This window comes from Hyposmocoma kahamanoa, unplaced genomic scaffold (assembly GCF_003589595.1).
Source record: "Hyposmocoma kahamanoa isolate Upper Pololo Valley unplaced genomic scaffold, ASM358959v1 63, whole genome shotgun sequence".
Classification (NCBI taxonomy): Eukaryota; Metazoa; Arthropoda; class Insecta; order Lepidoptera; family Cosmopterigidae; genus Hyposmocoma; species Hyposmocoma kahamanoa.
In genome coordinates, this window is record NW_020653851.1 from 6,909,725 (window position 1) to 6,929,564 (window position 19,840).

At 36.0% G+C, this 19,840-nt stretch overlaps 3 protein-coding genes across 3 annotated transcripts in view; 1 reads left to right on the plus strand and 2 right to left on the minus strand.

Annotated features, from left to right (window-relative positions):
- Positions 1-1,236, minus strand: part of LOC113230304 (sorting nexin-17) — a 13,817-nt gene extending 12,581 nt beyond the window's left edge. Inside the window, 2 exon segments of the mRNA XM_026464178.1 lie at positions 742-1,029; positions 1,177-1,236. Coding sequence (XP_026319963.1) covers positions 742-1,029; positions 1,177-1,236 — 348 coding nt within the window.
- Positions 1,237-4,224: 2,988 nt separating this feature from the next.
- LOC113230200 (proteasomal ATPase-associated factor 1) lies at positions 4,225-7,744 on the plus strand. The gene is made up of 6 exons (XM_026464010.1): positions 4,225-4,286; positions 4,415-4,731; positions 5,023-5,239; positions 5,702-5,834; positions 6,073-6,237; positions 7,313-7,744. Exons 1-6 carry the CDS (start codon positions 4,231-4,233, stop codon positions 7,613-7,615), a joined length of 1,191 nt encoding a protein of 396 aa, XP_026319795.1. The 5' UTR covers positions 4,225-4,230; the 3' UTR covers positions 7,616-7,744.
- A 30-nt stretch (positions 7,745-7,774) lies between these two features.
- Positions 7,775-19,396, minus strand: LOC113229936. The gene is made up of 18 exons (XM_026463627.1): positions 19,284-19,396; positions 18,693-18,924; positions 17,734-18,001; positions 17,017-17,132; positions 14,773-14,889; positions 12,474-12,594; positions 12,340-12,406; positions 12,160-12,249; positions 11,992-12,053; positions 10,919-11,906; positions 10,624-10,654; positions 9,692-9,777; positions 8,974-9,609; positions 8,829-8,894; positions 8,612-8,746; positions 8,366-8,520; positions 8,119-8,208; positions 7,775-7,834 (listed from the first exon to the last, which is right to left on the minus strand). Exons 1-18 carry the CDS (start codon positions 19,297-19,299, stop codon positions 7,775-7,777), a joined length of 3,336 nt encoding a protein of 1,111 aa, XP_026319412.1. The 5' UTR covers positions 19,300-19,396.
- Positions 19,397-19,840: the final 444 nt, after the last annotated feature.

Sequence of the window (19,840 nt, forward strand, 5' to 3'; positions counted from 1 at the left end):
ACCGCACTGTCCTGATCTGATGCCCCTTCATTTTTTCTAAGAGGCTATCTAAAAAATTACATTTATAAAAAAATACAACAGTGTTCAAGAATTGAAAGACACTGCAGCAAATTTCAATAGAATCCATCTGAGTAGAATTTCAACCGCTACTTGCTCTTCGCGGAAGAGAGCGATTCGATGCATCCGCCAAAGCGGCAATCAATTCGAGCACTTGCTATACCATAGACGTTTTATGTTAGTTTGCTTTTTGTAAGTGTTTTTATTTGTAAATATTTAATAAGTTGTCAATTTGTTAGTATCCTTAAGTACCTAGAATAACTGATTACTAAATAGGTCCCTACAAAATGTATGGTAAAAAGTTTTTTGCAATTTCTGACATTTACATTACCTCAGTTGGTCCCATAGAGACTATCGATCCTTACCAGATACCAGATCTAATGGCATAAAAAAAGGTTTGTAAAAATTGCCTTTTATCTTGCTGACTGTACCATTTTTTCAAAATCTGTGAATGCCAATCAAAATATCTTCAAAATTCATAGATAGTCTTCTAGAACTGTTTTCCTGTAACTACAACGATTAAGGTAGCTGGCCTTGTTGCCCCATCTCAAATTTACACACTGTATGTATATAGCCTTATTGAATTCTCTATCGCTTATTGGTAATATTGCTAAATAGTATGGATACATACAAACTAACAACACTTAAAACAATATTTATCTACTGCATGAGCACACAATGGACAAAACACAAATAACAAACAGATAAAACCATACATATATTTGGGACAAGGTGTTCAATACTATAATTATGTAGAAGTAATTATCAAATAATTTTCTCACCCAATTGCATGTATTTTTCTAATAGAACCCGCCTCTCCTCCAGCTGTGAATTTGTTAAAAACAACTTCTTAGGAGGAAAGCTCGGCAACTTAAAATACGGATTCTGAGCCTGTAGCTGTTCATGTAAACTCAGCAGCTGCTTATATCGTGCCGTGCAATGGAAAAATCCATTTATGTAGATATTATACGCCTAAAACATATACATAAAACTCGTTATAACACGATGCAAATTGAGCGTATTACTTGACCCTGTAAGGTCGTGCTCTGTCGAAATACAAGGTCCTTAAACATGAAGAAAAACAACGTTATCTCGTGAATATTACGCGGAGATAAATACCGTATAAGAGATCCCATTGTCATCGTGAAATTGCTGAAGATCCGGTATGGAGAAATGCATTTTTACACTTTCATGTAACGTTTAACATTCCCTCGTCAATAACTAATTCTAATGTTGTATTTTTTAACTTTACACAGTGATTTTTAGCTACATATGCTGAGATTCACCCACTTTGTTTCAAAACACTTTCTCAATAAAGCTATAGATTAAAAATGGCATTCAACAAATGTCAATCGCAATTTAGACATGTGTAAGTAATATGAGTAATATTAATATTACAAACGTGATATCACGCTACAGCGTAATGTGATATCATGCATCCTTTTGGAAAATTATGCATAACTAATAATATCACCCACTGTAATTTCTGGATAGGAATAAAAGAATAAAACAGCTGAGATTGTGATTTCATGTGTCGTGTTAGATCGTGTATTTTATATTTATTTTTTTCATATTAAATGTTCTCCGTTTAGAAATATCTTTTGAAGTGTTATAACGTGAATTATAAAATAAACTTATATAGCTAAAAGCCACATTAAGAAAACGAGATTTAAAATGATTTGAATTTGAAAATGATGAAAAAACACTTTTAATGGTTCCATCGTTTTCATTCAGTAACTTCAACTTTGGACAGGTATCAATGGGTGTCAAATATCAAATGTGAAAATTAAAGGTAAAATATTGGAAAAAAATACAACGGAAAAGTTCTTCTTTTTCTGGAAAATATGATTTGTTCAAAATGAAAATTTTTCCATGACCCAACACTAGTCGAAAAACGTCGCTAGCAACACTGTTTGGCATTGACAGCTGAATAATTATTTTTTTTTTAATTTATTGCTGGCCATGGAAACAAAGACCTTCAGCCGAAAACATAAACGTTTAATTATATTTCTGTAAATATGGCCACCACAAAGAGGATAGGCAATTTGAGGCGGGGCGTGCTTGGATTGACTCGGGATTCCTTAGAACGGGCCGATACGGGTATTTTAGTTCGAGATTCGTATAATTTCGCGTTTTAATCTTCGATTAAGGCACAATAGCACTATCCTATTCCACTTTAAACTAGATTTCACAAAATAATTGAAAGTCAAAATAAAAACGACACTTTTCCCTCCAAAAGGCCCAGAGCGAATCCACAGCTGAATAATGTATTAGTGTGTTGCACTGTTGCCAGATAATGTCTGGGGAATTACAAATTTTATTGGGGATTTTGTGGGGAATGGACTCCATCCTCTAAAGTTGGGTCATGGAAAAAAACTTAAGAGAAATAAACATTATTTCTGTATTTTTCTACATTTTACAGTTGACACTAATCGTAAAATTTCACCAAAAATATGACTACTTATATATAAACTTATGCATTATACCGCATTAAGTAAAAGCCGCAATGTATAATTAATCACGCGCCATACATTCGTTTGAATATTCGTTTTCTCGAAATTCATTCAAAATTAAAATAATTATTTTAAATTTTTATTGAATTGATATTCCATTATATTTTGTGAAATTATTCCACTAGTTTGTTATAATTATTAATACAAAGATCGAACACTCAGAAAAAATTCGATTCGATTCGAACTGACATCTTTTAGGCCAGGTTCGTTCCGTGGCTTAGTTGGATAACGTCTGGCACAGTAAGCTAGAAGACGTCGGTTCGAATCCGGCCGGATCGAAGGAATTTTTTCTGAGTGTTCGATCTTTGCATTAATAATTATTACAAACTAGTGAAAATAATTAATTTTAAAATAAATTATGCATATTCTGATTACAGAATTACCTGTGGAAGGAAACGTGTCTCTTTATTTATCTTCTCACAGCATTAAGCATTTTTCGCATTTTCGACAAATGTTTTACGACAACAACGGTCGGGCGCGTTCTGAAGCGTAGCAGAGCGCTTCAGTTGCCGTTTATAGCTTACATTGACCACGCGAAGTAGGGACACTTGCGGCGTACATTTAGATATATGTCTGTGGTTATAATCATGCCTTAAGCAGATTTGTGCCTAAATTTAATAATTATATGTTTAAGACTTTCCACTCAACAAATCATTACAACAGTCACAAGAAGTATTTAGCGAAAATGCCGCAACCCTGAACGGTATGACCAAAGCGAGTGTATGGCAGCTCGCTCGGTTGTTCAATGTATGTCTGTGTCGCTCGAGCCCCTCGCTATGCGTTAGCATCTAATAATCTGTGCTCTCGCTCGACTCGCACAACCCGCACAATTGCTGTTATAGACAACGGACATCCGTTGACCGACTGTAGGGCCAGTATGCTGGGAAAATGTAAGTCTTATTAATTGTTATTAGTATTAAAGATGCACTTTTATTTTCAGGTTATAAAACATATGATTATACGCGGAAGATAAAATAAAATAAACAATTTTAAAAAAGGATTACAAGTGTTTGAAGGAATTTTTTTGCTCATGTTAGTAATTTAGAGTTGACTATTATTACACCCACCAATTACCCACCATATAATTTTACCCATTTGAACCCAAAACAGTGATAGGAGTGTTATGTGATTAGGAATTGTAATGAAATGGCAGCTATAGCACAGGTTTCGATCTAGTTTAGATTCCAGCTTCCTCACAAACTATAATTAACTATACAACTAGTACTTCTTAATATATGTAACAAGAATTTTGTAGTTTGTGATGGTACAAATAAACTATTTTTCATTTTTCAATTGTAATGAAATGACATGCTGTCAAACGCCATCAGCTAGGGTAACAAAAAATACAATTTTATTTTCACATAAAACATTACACGCTTTTTTCTTTACTCATTAATGTAAAAATTACCAATCAATGTTTGAAGAAACTTGATTAAAAAGTGTTTGAAGGTAAGTTTAGTATCTGCTGCTTTTTCCTCAATCTGCTGTTTATTGAAGGTTTTTTGTTTGCAATATCTTCAGACTTTTTTAGATTTGACATGGCAATACTGATATTGACATTGACTGATAGTGTTTTTTGTAAAATCATCGCGGAATTTCTAGGTTTATTTTACAATTTTATCAAGATAATAAGAGAAACATAGATTTGTCTACTTTAAAAATGTCGAATAAACTCCCGGTGGTTACGATCCAGTGCGACTGGAACGATGTAATTAGGTACTACATATTTTATCTTAACACTTTAGATTTTGAAAGTGCCGGCCAATTTCATTCATACTTTTATCTTTTATCATTCTTTAAATGCTTAACCGTCCCAAATAATACGATTGTAAAACTTTCCTCAGGATGCCCAAAGGAGAAGCTTGGATATCCGCTAAATATTTAAATGAGAATAGTATTCACGATAAACTTACTACTTCGATTAACGCATCGGACGGCAAAATTAAGATAAACTTCTCGAGCAACTATCAATACGTATCCCATTCAAACCTGAGCCTCGTAGTGAAGCACGTAGGCTCTAATTTGAAGGTGGCATTTGTGGCCCCTACTAAAGTTTATAAAGTGCATACTAAGGCTGTTCTCTCTGTAGACACAGCTGAGAATGCACTGGCTGTGTCTTCTTGTGAACAGGACAAGTTGCTTGTTTGGGACAGCAGAACGGGTAAGTTAAACTTACTGACCTTTTAAAATAACATTACATATTACCATGAGTCTTGATGTATTTGAAAATGGGTTAGTTATGTATATTGTTGTCTGTAGATAAATGAGTAAACAGTTTTTATGTCAGAAATTCGTTCATCATGTGTAACTGCAAGTATATTACACACTTAAGTATGTTGATTGGCTTATGTACTTTTTAATAATGATTAATAAAAATGTACAAAACCTTGAAAAATTATGGGTTAAGTACTATTTGTTTTCTTAGAATAAACTACGTCTTTTCTACTTGCAGGTGAAGTTGTTCTAGATCTAAAAGGCCATGGAGGTCCAGTATATAAGTGCCGATTCTTTCCATCAGGCATTGTGGTACTTTCAGCTGGAGCAGATGGCTCTTGTCGCATTTGGTCGGCTGAGACAGGCATCAACCCAGTTACGTTAAAAGGACATAAAATGTCTGTTGCAGATGTTACTATTATTGACAGAGGGAGGAATATTGTTTCTGTTAGCAAGTAAGGATCACACTTTATTTGTATTCTTTTATTTTCCTTCAGTAATTATTTCTGGCTATATAAAGTTTACACATTATTGAAATACACAATACTCTTGTTTCTTCTATTTCATTGTTTCTAATTTGCTCCAAGTTTTAAGGAAAACATTATGTATAATAAAAAGATACTGGCGTGGTAGGTTGTAGAGTCGGTGAGTTGTTTTTAATTTTCAATAATTTAACTCTTCCTATGTGGTGTTCGCGGCTCCCAGATGGACATATTTCCGGTTCTATTGGACAGCCAATTAACTTCCACAAGTTAAGAGTTAATACAGAAGTAAATAATCATAAATAGGAAATATGAGAGAAAAGTTACTAATAAATTACAATGTTATAAATATTCTTAGCTTATTTAAAATTCTACAAACAGTTTTCAAACATCTACCTTGTCAGATATTTATGAAGATTTTTGTTTATTTTACAGGGATGGTTCAGCCAAATTATGGGACGTAGGTGAATCAAATTGTCTTGATAATATACTGGAAGGGTATGGACCAATCAACTGTTGCACATTGACTACAACCAATGATGAAGTCACAGTTGAAAACGAAAGAGAAGTGGGTGAAATTACTTAGCCTAGTTAAAATTTGGTGACAAAATTTGCTAAATATACTGGAAATTTCTTTGAAAAAATTTGATATTTTTGTCCTAAAAGGAACACATCTAGCAAATAGAAGATAGAAGATTAACTATTCCTCTGAAGTATTTGCTCCAGGTGCCCCACAATGAGTACTATGATGGGTTAACACAGTGCAAGACAACAGTAAACAAAATGTAGTAAATTATTTTTTTCAGGTTGGCACGGGCAATAAACTACTAGTGGTAGGCTGTGAAAATGGCTTGGTGATTTGTGCTCATATTGGTAAAAGAGAAGAGATCTTTAACAAACAACTGGAGACACCTTGTAATGCTTGCATTTTTGTGAATAATGCTGTTATTGTAGGTTGCAGTGACGGACAGGTAATTAAATTACATACAATTCTTAAACAGTTAGAGTGGTTACACATTGCAACTTTTGGCAGCACAACAAACACTCGTTTATGAAACGCGCGATTGCATCATGACACTAGCGATTTACAGGCGACTGCATCAATGCAAACGCGTAACTGGAACGATGCAAATGCGCGACTGCGTTGATGCTATAGCATAATATGTTGAATCATTAAAAACGTACATTGCGCTGATATCGCTGTTGTAAGCCGCACGTGTGTGTAAAGGTAGAAAATTAGCGCTCCAGTAGACCATGACCTCAGTTCCATGTGGGACTATACTTCATTTCAATCCATTTTGAACAAAAAGTAAACAAACAAGTCACTGACTCGAACATAGACGGTTTAGTGATGGCCAATTGTAATGCCAACTACAAATCGATTAATTAATTGAGTGAATCGATTTGTTCAATTGAGTCATACTAGCGGTTTTCCTTACATAACCTATACAAGCAAATTTCAATTTAAATCCTTCAAATCCTTACATTTAGGTATTCGTTCAGTTGCGATTGAAATGTTCGATTTAATTATCGATTACTAAACTCTAATTGATTGAACCGAATGTTTTTTTTCGGACAGCACTATGCAACCATAGGCAAGTCATAGAACACTTCATTTTCGGACTTCCATTTTTCAAATACGATTTTACGATGCTATGCAAATGAATATTGTTGGAAAAAGTGATGATATATCAAGTCGAAATCTTCGAAATATACATAAAAGTGTTACTTATTCGATGTATTGAGTGATTGCTATAGAATTTTAACCGAACAGGTTTGTTTACTTTTTGATCATAATGGATTGGAACAGACTATACTACAACGTTCCATACATTGAAGTAATGGAGATAAATTTAATGCGTCATCTTTGTTCCCATAGTTCCATACATTGAGTAACATGGTCCCCCTTAATAGAGGTATCTGTTTTTTTCACATGTTGGTGTTAACTTGACTAAATAATTTTTTGCTGTGTGAATGTTTTTTTGTATGACTTCATGCAAATAGGTGCCACATTTTGATTTCAGATATATAATTTTTGTCTTGCAGATCATACAATTGAACCTTCAAAATGGTTCCCTGATAAAAAAATGGACTGAGTCTGCTAGTCCAGTACTCAGTATGAAAGAGCTACCAAATCAGATGTTTGCTGTAGGCAGACAGGATGGTACCTGTACTATTTTCTCACTACTTGAAGCCCACAGTAGAATTAGAGTTCAGCTTACAGGTCCTGACTGCGACGGCATTAGAGACATAGCCTTTAATGGTAAATGGATACTTACAGGATCCAGAGATTCAAATGTGCGGAAATATGACTTCAATCAAGTTATTGTTCACTATAAGGGATCATAATAATGATTAAAATTCTTTGTGATTTAACAATTAAGGTATACTTGGTATGGATTAGTCCCATAAAATATACACATGTATTTTAAGGAAAATTTTAATTAAACCTTTGTTTTTTAGACAAAAACACAAAAATCACACAAAAATTGCAAATAACCAAAATTGTTAACGTTTCTTTGCATAATATTTGCATTTACACTTCATACAGTATTCAATTGTGGTCATCTGAAAGATTTAAATTTCATTAAAGAAAGTCCAGGGGCCCTTTCCAGTCACGTGACCTTTGCTCTAAGTTCTCGCATAACTACGGGATATAACAAATAGCTCCGCCCATTTTTAGCTGATGATCGTACTAGTAAATCTAGACTTACAAGTGAGTGCGAAACCATGATGTGAATAGTTCATACGTATTAGAACTTAAACATGCTTAAAGACTGGGAAACAAACCCCAATAAAAGCTCTAAAAACTTAATGTCAACAAGAAGGCTTAAAAGAAATAAAAAAAATACCAAGCTGTCCATCCACATTGTAAGTCCATCAATGTCTAAACACACGTCGATTATTGCGTCCTTTCTGGACCTTTCATATTTAGGCACGCCCTTAAAATATTTTATTATTTATATACTAGTATACATACCAACAACTATTTTAATTTTATCTATTACATTTTGTTTCGTAAACGAAAAGAAAATTCTTATGCGGATGCTTGATATAAAAACGCAATGAAATCCAGCATTGCTCACAAAAAATATGTACCTTTGGTTTTGCTTTCTTTGTGTAGGTTTGTAAAGCTGTTTTAGTTTGTACTCTGAGTTTATTCCATAAGACAGCGTCATTATTTACGTCTGATTGCAAGTCAACCCACTCCTTAAATATTTCGAGTATTTTTACTTCATCACATCGGAGCACTGCTGGCAGTATTGTATTTAAAAAATGTACTTAAAATTGGCATTAAAAATAGTAACGATAAAAAGTTGAATACTAGAATTATAACGAGTTTACCTGATTTTTGTTGTAGTGTCAACACTTTGTTACATACATCGTCAATCCATTTATACCAGTGACAAAGGTTGTCCACAGTACGTTCCAGGTCACTACACCATCTTTGGGCTTCACACTGTTCTACTTTAGCAGGATCTGAAAATTGTACAAACTTAGTATTGGACTACAATAATTATGTGGGTGAATATTCTAAAAGTCAAAAAAATAATTGACTTACGCGTAGAGGACATCGATAGGGAATCATCACTTCGGTGGAAGACATTCCTACTTGTTGCAGGTACTTCTGTTCAATACGTACAGCATGCATTTATTACAGCGAGTTATTACTCACTTATTACTTAAAAAAAAGCGTCGAAACTTACGGTAAATTATGTTTTGCTTGGAAGCCGCTGCCGGATAATTATTCTTATTTGGAAGTAGCGTGGATTCATTTACGTTAATCTTACTGTCACCTGTTCCGTCATCTATGCCGGTAAAATCTTTTTCGAGGTTATTCGATGAATACGTATTGAAAGCACTGTCTGCTCTTTCTTGGACGCTTGGAATTTCATTTTGTATTTTTGTATCGGTTTCATTAAAAACTGGTGACGGTTTCTTTTTTATTTCTACTTTAAGTAGTGGTATGTCGTATTTTGTGTCGACAGATTCATCTTCGCTATACTTGTTATTTGTTACTTTAGAGTCCGATACAATGTCTGTCATACTGGAATTTGTATTTGTCCATATTATCTGGTTTTCCCTTTCGGTTTCCATTATGGTTTCCGACGGTTTTGTTTCTATGTCATAGTCTGTTTGTTCCATATATTCTGGTTCTGTGACGTGCATTGAGATACGCGAAGTTTCTTTGTTGGTTTCATCGTCATGTTCTGCGTTTTCGATAAACCTTTCGTCGTTTTCCTGTATGTGTCCCAGAGATGTGACAGATTTACTTACGCTTTCACTAAATTTATAGCCAATACCGTGAGCATGTTTGTCTGGCCATGATTCATCAGCGTCACCTGATTACAAGAATTTATATTTATTAAGAGAATTAACAGCGTAATAATGAACCTACTTGCAATTGGCAAATGTATCTCATACTTAACAATCCGTGGTTAGGAGGAGAAAATATGATATCAGCCGGTATATTCCAAGAGTCACTGGTTTTGTCTTCTATGTTTGCAGTTCTGTAACAATAATTTAGAACGTCGAGGTTTCATAACTATAATTATATAGGTACCTTACAAAGCTATAATAATACTAATAACGCACGCACTGATAGCCCCGCACTAGGGAAACCCTGTATCGCGGGTGCTATGGACACACACACACACACAGCCAACCACAAATTACAAACTCACGAGAGAAATAGATGTAGGCCATACAAATATTTCTCCCGGCCCGGGAATCGGACCCGATACCTTTGCGTGGCAGTCCAGCATGGTAACCGTTCGGCCACTGAGGCAGCTGTGTCCGCGTTTTATATAAAGGCAATATATATTGTAAATGTTATTTACAAAGAGCAACCCCTAGAGTTTCTTGCTCATTCTTCTCAGGGGAATCTGCCTTACGAATGAGCGGTAGAGTTTAATATTGTGACGATTTCAAGTGTAATAATGCTTACCTATGAAATAAAGATTATTTTGAATTTGAATTTGGCAACTGTTGGTTGGTTGTAATTTTCAATGTAATTTTTAAAAGATCTAACGATTAACATTTTTGTACCATACTCATATTTTCACCTATTTCCAAACGTTTAAAATTTACACGCTATTAATTCAAATTTATCTTAAAATAAATGTTAAAATATCACAGAAATCACATCTGAATTGGTTTAGCCAATGTGGAGATTAGCGTGCACAAACGCACAGACAACATTTTTATAAAAACTTATATTTTAGGTCTACACGTCCACGACATATCTCCCGTGTAGGTGGCACAGACTTTTACTTTAAAATGTTAGAGACTCAGCTTTTGTACGATTTTATTACAAGTACCTATTCGAAATTTTAGGAAAATTTATTTATAATTACCTCACTGAGCTTTCTTCTAGTTCTCCATATTCTGAAAAGTAAGCAAAAAAATATTACTTATTAAATATTATTAAAAGTCATACCGTGGTAAGAAACCTGATACTAGTGATAATCATTTAGTGAATAACCACGAAAGTCTTAAAATCTATATTACAAAAAAATATTGTAACTTCGTTTTCACACATTTTAATTAATGCCTTTTCAATGAGTCAACACGATCGATGAGTTTTTAGTGAATACTAATCAAACCCTAATACTTACTAAATTAACGAAATAAAAAAGAAAAATAAATTACCCGAATCTAAACTTGTGAATTTAACTTTTCTGTCATCTTTGTACGTTTCCATGCCTTCGTATTCATTTACGTCCGTTATACTCATTTGTGGTGAGTGCTCATCGTCGAGGTTATATACACCTGAAGGCTCTTCAATGTTAGTATTAATTCCCACCTGTTCAACATCCAAGTTTTCTTCCATATCGTTAACTGTCACAGGAGTTCTTTGTTTGTCAGTTTGTCCATTGTCCTCCAACTTATTTACATTATCGGTTAGGAACGTATCGTTAACTTTTTGTTTTTCAATTTGTTCATTGTCCTTTATTTTATTTTCATTTTCGGGTGGAGACCCATCGTTACTTCTCACAGAATTCCTTTGTTCTTCAGTTTGTTTGCCGTCCTCCAATTCAATTGCATTTTCGGGTTGGAACACATCGTTAACTTGCGGAGGATTGATTTGTTTTTCAGTTTGTTGATTGTCCTCTAAATTATATGCGTTTTCGGGTTGGAACCTGCCGTTAACTTCTAGGGGATTTATTTGGATTTCAGTTTGTTCATTGTCCTCCAATTTATACGCGTTTTCTATTTGGAACATATCGTTAACTTTTAGAGGATCTATTTGTTCTTCAGTTTGTTTATTGTCATCCAATTTATTTGTGTTCTCTTTTTGGAACATGTCCGTAAGTTCTTCGCCTATATCTTTTGAATCGACATCAATTTTATCGTAAGTGTTTGTTATGTTTGCTTGTGTATCATTCGAGTCATAGTAGATTTCATCCGTATTGATGTCATGAACCCCAAATGATCCAATATCTTGATCCATTGCGCCACCAGATGTGCGCACACCTGTTACTTTGTCATCAGTTTCATCCCCAATTTCTGATGCAGCTCCATATTCTGCTACATCTCCAAATTGTGTTCCATCTTCTAATTCTGTTCCATCTTCTAATTCTGTTCCATCTTCAAATTCATGTTCGGTGTTTGCAGAGGAAACGTACGAGGATTCCACCTGACAATTAATTTATGATTTAATTTTGTAGATTAACTTTTCAAGATAAGCATATTTTTAGTTTGCAAGATAAATATTCTTTTACCACGACATTTTCCAACAATTCATCAATGAAATCTAACACTGGACCTTCTTCCTCTTCTAGATCTGAAAATAATATATATCATTGGATTTAATTAGATAATCAGATATGATTCCAGCATAGAAGTAATTAGAATATCAAGGAGAAAAAAAAATATAATAAAAAATAAACCTCTTTCTTTGTAATCACAATAAAGGTATTTTTCTATAAGTGTTGCTATATGTCCCTCTTTCCCCATTCTTCGCTCGTAGTGAATTTTAGCTAAAAATAAAAAGGAAAAAATAGTAGGTATTCGTATTACTTAGAACGGCGTTTTGCATTTTGCTAATCCTAATTTTATTAAATTGTTACCTCTTAACTCATCTTCTAGCATCTTCTCGCCTGTATCTTTTAGAATGCTTTCTATCCACATAGCGATCTGAAAATCAACAAGTCCATGTGTTCACCGTCAAGTTAATTGTTATGGATCAAGTAATTTTATTTACCTTAGCAGCCATCTCGAGTTGTATAGTATCATTGTCGCATGTAAATTCTATCGTACTTATTTGACGATTTTTTAACACCTTTGAAATTTCACTTGAGACTACGTTGACTAAATTTACCATTCTGAAAAAAATCAATTTATATTTTGTCAAATTTTAACATTTCGACCGATTTAATACATGATTTGCCATTTCTGTTTGTCCACCTATAAGTAGATGCGGCAAGGAACGGCATAGCAATATGGAGTTATTTCTACGCCGGAACTAGTAAGTAGGTATTAGCTAACATTTTGAAAGAAGTGCTCTCCGATTGCTCGAAATTTACAAGTCTTGTTATATGAGTAAGTAAACAATGGTAACATTTTTTTATTATACCAAGTGACGGGAGGAACAAGTAGTGCGCCTGGTGATACTCTACCACCAGGCGCTGAGTGGTACTGCAACTGCCTATAACAATTGCAGTGCCACTCAGCGCTTTAAATTAGAAAGACCTGAGATATAAGTTGACAAGGCTCATGTGCCTGTAATTTCACCTGCTGGCCCTTAACTTTCAAAACCCGAAAACAGTAATGCTCACATTACTGCTTGGCGGCAGAAACAAGGAAAGTGGCAGTAGTACTTCCCTGGATGAATTCTTTCCTTTACACGCTCTATTGCTACTAAAACTACACTTGTAAATAAGTTAAAAGTACAAGCGTTTGTTTGTGAGCTACAAAATAATAAAATGAAAGTTTGAAATTGTCGTTCTTAGGAGGAGAATTCGAGAAAAAATTTTTTTTATATATATGTATGTATTTTAAATCAAATCGTCCACCTAAGCTAATGGTATCAATACATGTCCCGCCCCATGATCGTCGTTAATGTTTCAAGTGTTTAGTGCCACATCGGAGCTCGTAATTTGAAAAAATAACGAATTTTTGAAAGTGAATGTATGTATGCTATATTAGGGTAGGTACATTATCAAACGTACTGATTTGTTCGGGGGCGTTCGCGAAACAGACGAGTCCGGGCCGACGACGACACGGCGGCGACACGCGTGGCTGCGCGTATTCGGTTATGTATCGAGAGCTGTACCGTGCGCGCTCTCGCGTCGACCAGCGCCAGCGCAGCGGCGGCGGATCCGAATAAAGCTCAATTTATATTGCGGCAGAATGGAGTGGAAGCGAATTTTTGTAACATAGCGAACATACGAGTCAAAATCATCCGCGGAATTCTCGCGCATTTCGCGGAAGAATTTGGCTCGTTTCTAGTTTGTACGTTACACAACCATAAAGTTTATTGTGCTATGTTGCGAAAATTCGCTTTCACTCCGTCATGCCGCAATTTAAATTAAGCCTAAGCCGCCACGGGCGAGCACAGACGTGCTCGAGCGACCCTCTTCCCGCAGTACGTTCGCGTAAAACGTGCGGTGCGGGCTGCGAAATGGGCCTCGGGCCGTGGAAAACCGCCTTTATCCGGAAATAAATTTTCAAGTCAATTTTGTTTTAAAAGTTTCTAATCTGAATCTTACACTAAAAATACTTTATTTCATAATTTCAAATATTAGAACCCCAATTTAATATATACACTAATACATTATTGATGTAATTGTGTAATTGATATTTTCTGAATTAGTACCTACCAAATAGGAAGGTTTCTCGATTGTATCTACGCGAATTGTTCGAAATTTCTAAGGATTTTTATTATGAAAAAGCTTATTATTTCATATTCTAATTTAGCACATATTATTAACTAAAGTTAATAGATCGTTCAAACCACTATCACTATATAAGAAAGTTTAATTTCTGCTTCGTATTGGTGTTAAAATTATTGTATGAAACTTATCTATTGGTACTTATGCTCGTAGTTCAGAGACGTTAGTTTTTAATAACGTCTTGTCTATAAAAATCACAGACATATGTCTGTGATAAAAATACATATTTTGCAAACGTGAAAAGCGGGATCCGAACGTGTTATTACATTACGTATAGAGTTACTAAATACAAGCGCTCTAGATAATTATATTGAGAAATAGTAATCACTAGAGCCTTGAATACTTTCATCCTTTCACTCGTAGCTTGTGAGCGTGTAGGGTTGTTCTTTGAGATACAGAAATCCCATGGGACTTGCAGAAGGTTTCCTTCCTTTCGTCATTCTCTTTGTCAGTACCTATTTTCTGTCTGTTATTGCTTTGTATTTCGTACTATATTTTTTTCTGTTTTATTTACTGTTAAATCTAATCGGTCGGTGGCAATGTTACCCCTGTAGTTTAGAAATATATTGGTAAGAAGTCCATAAGCTACATATGTAAGTATTTTCATACTCAGCTGCGATGACATTTAAAGTGTTTATAGGCTTCATTAACTTTTTAGCCATGTTGCGAGCAAATATAGCACATAAGTATTTTATTTCTTGATTACTTGCTTCTTCTTGGCGTTGCCTAAAACGAAAAACTTAAATTTGAGCATCGGTTTATACGTATATAATTTTGTCCAAGTCCAAACGGGCACAAGTGTATAGATTAACGTATTATTGCACGCTTACGACCGGGCGATGAAAGTAGTCTAAAACTCCACTTGACTGTTTGGATCTCACATTGTGGCGGGCGGCGCGGTGCGGAAGGCTGTACGAAGCGTCTCGCCCTGCCACCGCGTGATGTCAACATACGTTCTTGGACTACATTTATCTACAGCAGCGTGTAAATTCATACAAAATAAGACTTAAGCAGTACCATGAGACAGAAATGTCCTTTGTTAACTGCATAGCTTTTTGCGCAATACCACAAAGACACGTCTGCTTTTTTCTACCGTTAAGAAAACCCCATTTGTGATAGCGCCAAAGTTCCAAGGCACCGCCCGCGCTCTTACCATCTCTATCTATCTCGTTCGTCGTATCTATTGGGATACTCGGAATCGACAACACGAAAGAAGTCTAGTTCCGAAGTAATTTGGAGAGCAAATCCAAACAGGCTTCAAAAAAGTTCGCAGTGCTATAGAGCGAGGCGGTATTTCACATCGGGTCGACTTTTGTTGTAAAAAGCGCAGGTACCCCACATGGAGTATATAATAATCGTTTAATAATAAATTTGCTAGCATCTCTGGGCCAGAGCACCCAAAAATACACAAATACGCAGGTCGATTATCGGATCGGACGTGTATTAAGTGTTCAAACAAATACATGGTAACGAACGCCTTCCGATATTCGGATCAAACTATCGGATGGAATAATCGGACGTGAATTGCCGGTCTAAATAATGATTAATAAGCATTGACCAAAAAATGTTATTTTCTAATGCTATCATTGCTTATGCAAAGTTTTGTTATTAAACGTTCCATCTCGAATTTGGGTAGAATAACATAACTGAAATGTCGCTAGACAGAAGGCTTAAAAGTCGCTAGTCGTCGTTAAAATTATATTTCCACTCCATATGAAAATTCAACTGTTATAGCGCTCATTATAAGGTTCACTTCATTGGCAAGAACTTTATGGTCATAGCACAGATAAAAGGCCAGGTCCATGTCTTTCAAGTTAACTTTTGATTATAGTGCCCCTCTCTACCAACCTCTTCATTATACGGGAAGTTATAGTATAACCTGTGCAAGCAAACCCGCACAGGGACCTTAAAAGTTCAGGTCCTGAACCCAGATCAGCTCGTGGACAGGGTCGTCAGACAATTGTCACGGACTTCATCCGGTGCTCAAAATCAAAAGACTAGTGCCTTGGGTGAGCGACCCCGTGTGCACTATTGTACCCTCCCTACTTTCCAGATAGGTACCGGAGCTGTTGGCACGCTCACTTCCCGTTATGCATTGCACAACTAATAGTTATAGGAAATGAAACTATTTTTCCTTATTTAACTCGCGTACTTATATTTGTTTTTTCAAACAAACTAACGTTTCGGGCCCTTTGCAGGTCCCATGGTCACGGTTGACAACTAGTAGTTGCCACCTCTAAGCCGTTGAATCTAAATTCAACTACCAACACTTTGTCTCTGGTGATGGAGCTGTAGGTACTCTCACTTCGCGTGCGAAGGGTTTCTCCAGTTCCCATTATTCCTACGCGGCTGGATAGGCCGGAGGATATCTAGCGTATCTTTTGCTGTTATCCGGATTAGCACCTGAGATATCAGTCGCAGTGTCCTGCGACAGTGTCCGGACATAGTCTACAACTGAAAGTGAAATATAATCCTACCCTTTAGTAGAAAATATATGAGATAAGATGAAATCATATTAAATGTTAATAGACGAAACCCAACTAATTAAAAAGTCACAAAATTTTTCTTGTCGCTAAATAGAAACAAAATGTCGCTTTTGTTATCAAAATGTCGCTTAATTTAGCGACAAAGTCGCTAAGTTGGCCACACTGACAGCGAGTCGACTGTCGATCCGTCGATAAGGCGAAGTAGTCTGCCTAAGGCGGTCGTCGATCCTGTGTAAATATGCGATAACGAAATTAACAAAAATCGAACAAGGTAGTACCTATACGTTACTTAATTTAAGCACAGCTACACCTACACGGTCTCGTGCTTAATTTAGCTCTTATCTATTTAACCTAATAATTCTCAAACCTTCTCCGTTTTGGTGACATACTTCTTTTTCGTCGCTTGATTCGAAAAAAGTTAATTGCTTCATCGAGTTGTACTACTGGTTTTTGATCCATTATTCGCTGCTGCAATCTGTCTAACTGTAATGAATATTGTTTGTTTTTAACTGAACGAAACGTTTAACATTAACGAAATCGTAGATAAGGGCAAAAGGTAATGAATACCTACTGCTACTTACGAATAAAATCCGTGTAGTTTTAAGCGCGCTTTAGGGCCAGTGCAAAGTGGCCGTCGGAAATTCCTATAATTGCAATAAGATACAATACATTTCAACGCTCTGAAACCGACCTCGGATCTCGACCTCCGCGTTATTCACGAGCACGCAGAGCACGCTAGAAATTACCACAGTGGGAGGAGTATGTAACGGAATCCACAGGTTTGTGCCGGAATCCACCGGCATGCGCCACTGGAGTCTGCCTGAATGCGCTGGGAACTTTTCGACCGGGTGGTCTCTAGTGGAACGGAATCAAGTCTCTGCGGCGCGCTGGCGGGCGCTTTCGGTACCGTAAAGGATATCCCTCATCAAGGCATAAAACCCTCCTCTCCCGCCATTAGGTTCGCGCTGGCCCTTAACACCATCTACACACTAGTAAAATTTAAGTGTTCCATTATGGTAACGCTGGTAGAAGACACGCAAGGCTTATCACAATACAACTACAAAACAAGTACAAACATTCATACCATATAATCAGGTAATGTATCAGGCATATCTTTCCATGTGTTCAAGCAATGTCGTTTAGAGGGTTCTGCAAGCTCCGCTATCCTCAAAGGACACTTTTCTCTACAATTTCCACTACTATTCCTGTCATCACGTTTTTTCCTGGACTGTGACCGAGATCGTGACCTTTTGATACTAGATGATGGTCGTAAAAAAATTAGCGAAGGAGAATGACCCGAAGGTCGCGTTATTAACCCTGATGTTGCAGGTCTCTTGTTGGATGTGGCTTTTCTGTAAGTATGCAGAGTGTAATCGTCAAGTGTGCCCGTTAGGCGACTATTCCGTAAAAATAAAAGATATAAAAAACCTTTAAATTGATATCGAAAGTACGTTACCTAAGGAATAAAACGACATCAAGAACTTTTTAAAAATAAAACTCGAAATATCGAAAATTTTAATGTTGAACGCTTTCATACATTTAATATGACAATCGTAGAGAGTAAATATATAAGAGAAGGAACTTGTATATCTGCGTACTTCCTTCTGTGGGCGATAATGTCCACTTTACTGTTAGAATCAAATTTGTAATAAAGTTTCAACATCCTTTCAACCCCTTTTCTCCCTATTTGAAAATGCCATTTTTTCACAATCACAAGTACGTTTTTAAAGCAAATTTCAAACAGTAAATTGGCGGGAATAAAAAAGTCACGATTTGAATTTCGAATGAACTTTAAAATGTTTTTTTTAGTTGTACCTACTCGCATGTTGCTTTGCAGAACAGAACTGTTAAAAGATATGTATAATTTTATACAAAATGTAACAAAATGGCATTATCATTTCAGGTAGGCTTCAGAAAGTTCATATTTATAAAATCGCGAAAGAAAACTTTCCACAAACAAAATGTATGTCGGACCAATCGAAAACTACTCGAACTTAATTTATTTTTGCGCTAACTTAGTTTCTTTGCAAACGAATTACCTACCTAATTAAATTATTAGGTGGATCACAAGGGCCTCGTGCTTTTACGCTAACGATCCGTAATTTTTGTTGTTTTCTTGAAGTAATTACGTTCCTTGCTTTTTGCTCACGAAGCTCCGCGCCGCGAAGTACAGTTTGATGGACATCCACTCTAATCGAGTTCTTTGATAAAAAATCATTTTGTGACCCAGTAGGTTGAGTTAGAGGCTCTAATTCAACAGCCGTTTCAACAATTTCTGCAAATAGGAAATAAAACTTTTTTTAAGAGACCAGGTAACGGAACGCACAAGTCGCCCACCTAATGTAAGTGACACGCCTGTCCATGACAGTTGCAGTACCACTCAGTGCTTTAAATCACAAATATCTGAGGAACACTGAAACATAAGTTGATAAGTCCCATGTGCCTGTAATTTTACCAACACCCTTACCCTTCATAACCGGAACACAGTAATGCTGACATTACTGCTTGGCGGCAGAAACAAGGTGGCAGTACTTCCCTGGACGAACTCTTTCACAAGGAGCTCTACTGCTACGATATTTGTAAGTCGGCGGTAGTGGTAACATAGTTAGGGTATACACATGTCGTTTCATTTACCGGGACTGTGCGACATTCTAACTGCCTGTTACGCTATTTCACTTCATTTGAAGTTTGGCCCCATTGACATCTAATTTAGATAATTATAAAAGTAATAAATACATATGCGACAGAAATTTTAAAATGACATCTTATTATTGTTTGCCATTGTCTTGTCAGATTCACGTCAGTATGATTTTTTTCGATCTACTACGCCATGATATAATAAGATGAGAAACCTTCTTTGCCTTCAAAGAAGAACTATACTAAACAAAATAAGGAATGGAGCACAGATTCAGTACAAATCTTAGAGGATGGAAGCAAATCGTAGACGGAGATAATCTCAGTACAGAGTACTAAAAAAACCATCCTCAAAAGTACGTGGAATTACAATCTATTTGCCAAGTTGAGAAAGTGCGCAAACCCGGATTCATCCTCATTCGTCATTGACTGCCTCCGTGGCCGAACGGTTACCACGCCGTACTGCCACGCAGAGGTCCCAGGTTCGATTCCCGGGCTGGGAGAAATATGTGTATGGCCTACATTTATTTCTCTCGTGAGTTTGGGTGTAATTTGTG

Excerpts from the sequence above, each read along its gene's own strand:
- LOC113230200 (XM_026464010.1), top strand. The coding sequence starts at position 4,231 with ATGTCGAATAAACTCCCGGTGGTTACGATCCAGTGCGACTGGAACGAT. Across the intron at positions 4,287-4,414 it reads GACTGGAACGATGTAATTAG|GATGCCCAAAGGAGAAGCTT; the intron begins GTACTACATATT and ends AACTTTCCTCAG. Across the intron at positions 5,835-6,072 it reads CAGTTGAAAACGAAAGAGAA|GTTGGCACGGGCAATAAACT; the intron begins GTGGGTGAAATT and ends TATTTTTTTCAG.
- LOC113229936 (XM_026463627.1), bottom strand. Across the intron at positions 9,778-10,623 it reads CTAGAAGAAAGCTCAGTGAG|AACTGCAAACATAGAAGACA; the intron begins GTAATTATAAAT and ends TTATTGTTACAG. Across the intron at positions 8,209-8,365 it reads CAAAGAAAGCAAAACCAAAG|GGCGTGCCTAAATATGAAAG; the intron begins GTACATATTTTT and ends AAATATTTTAAG.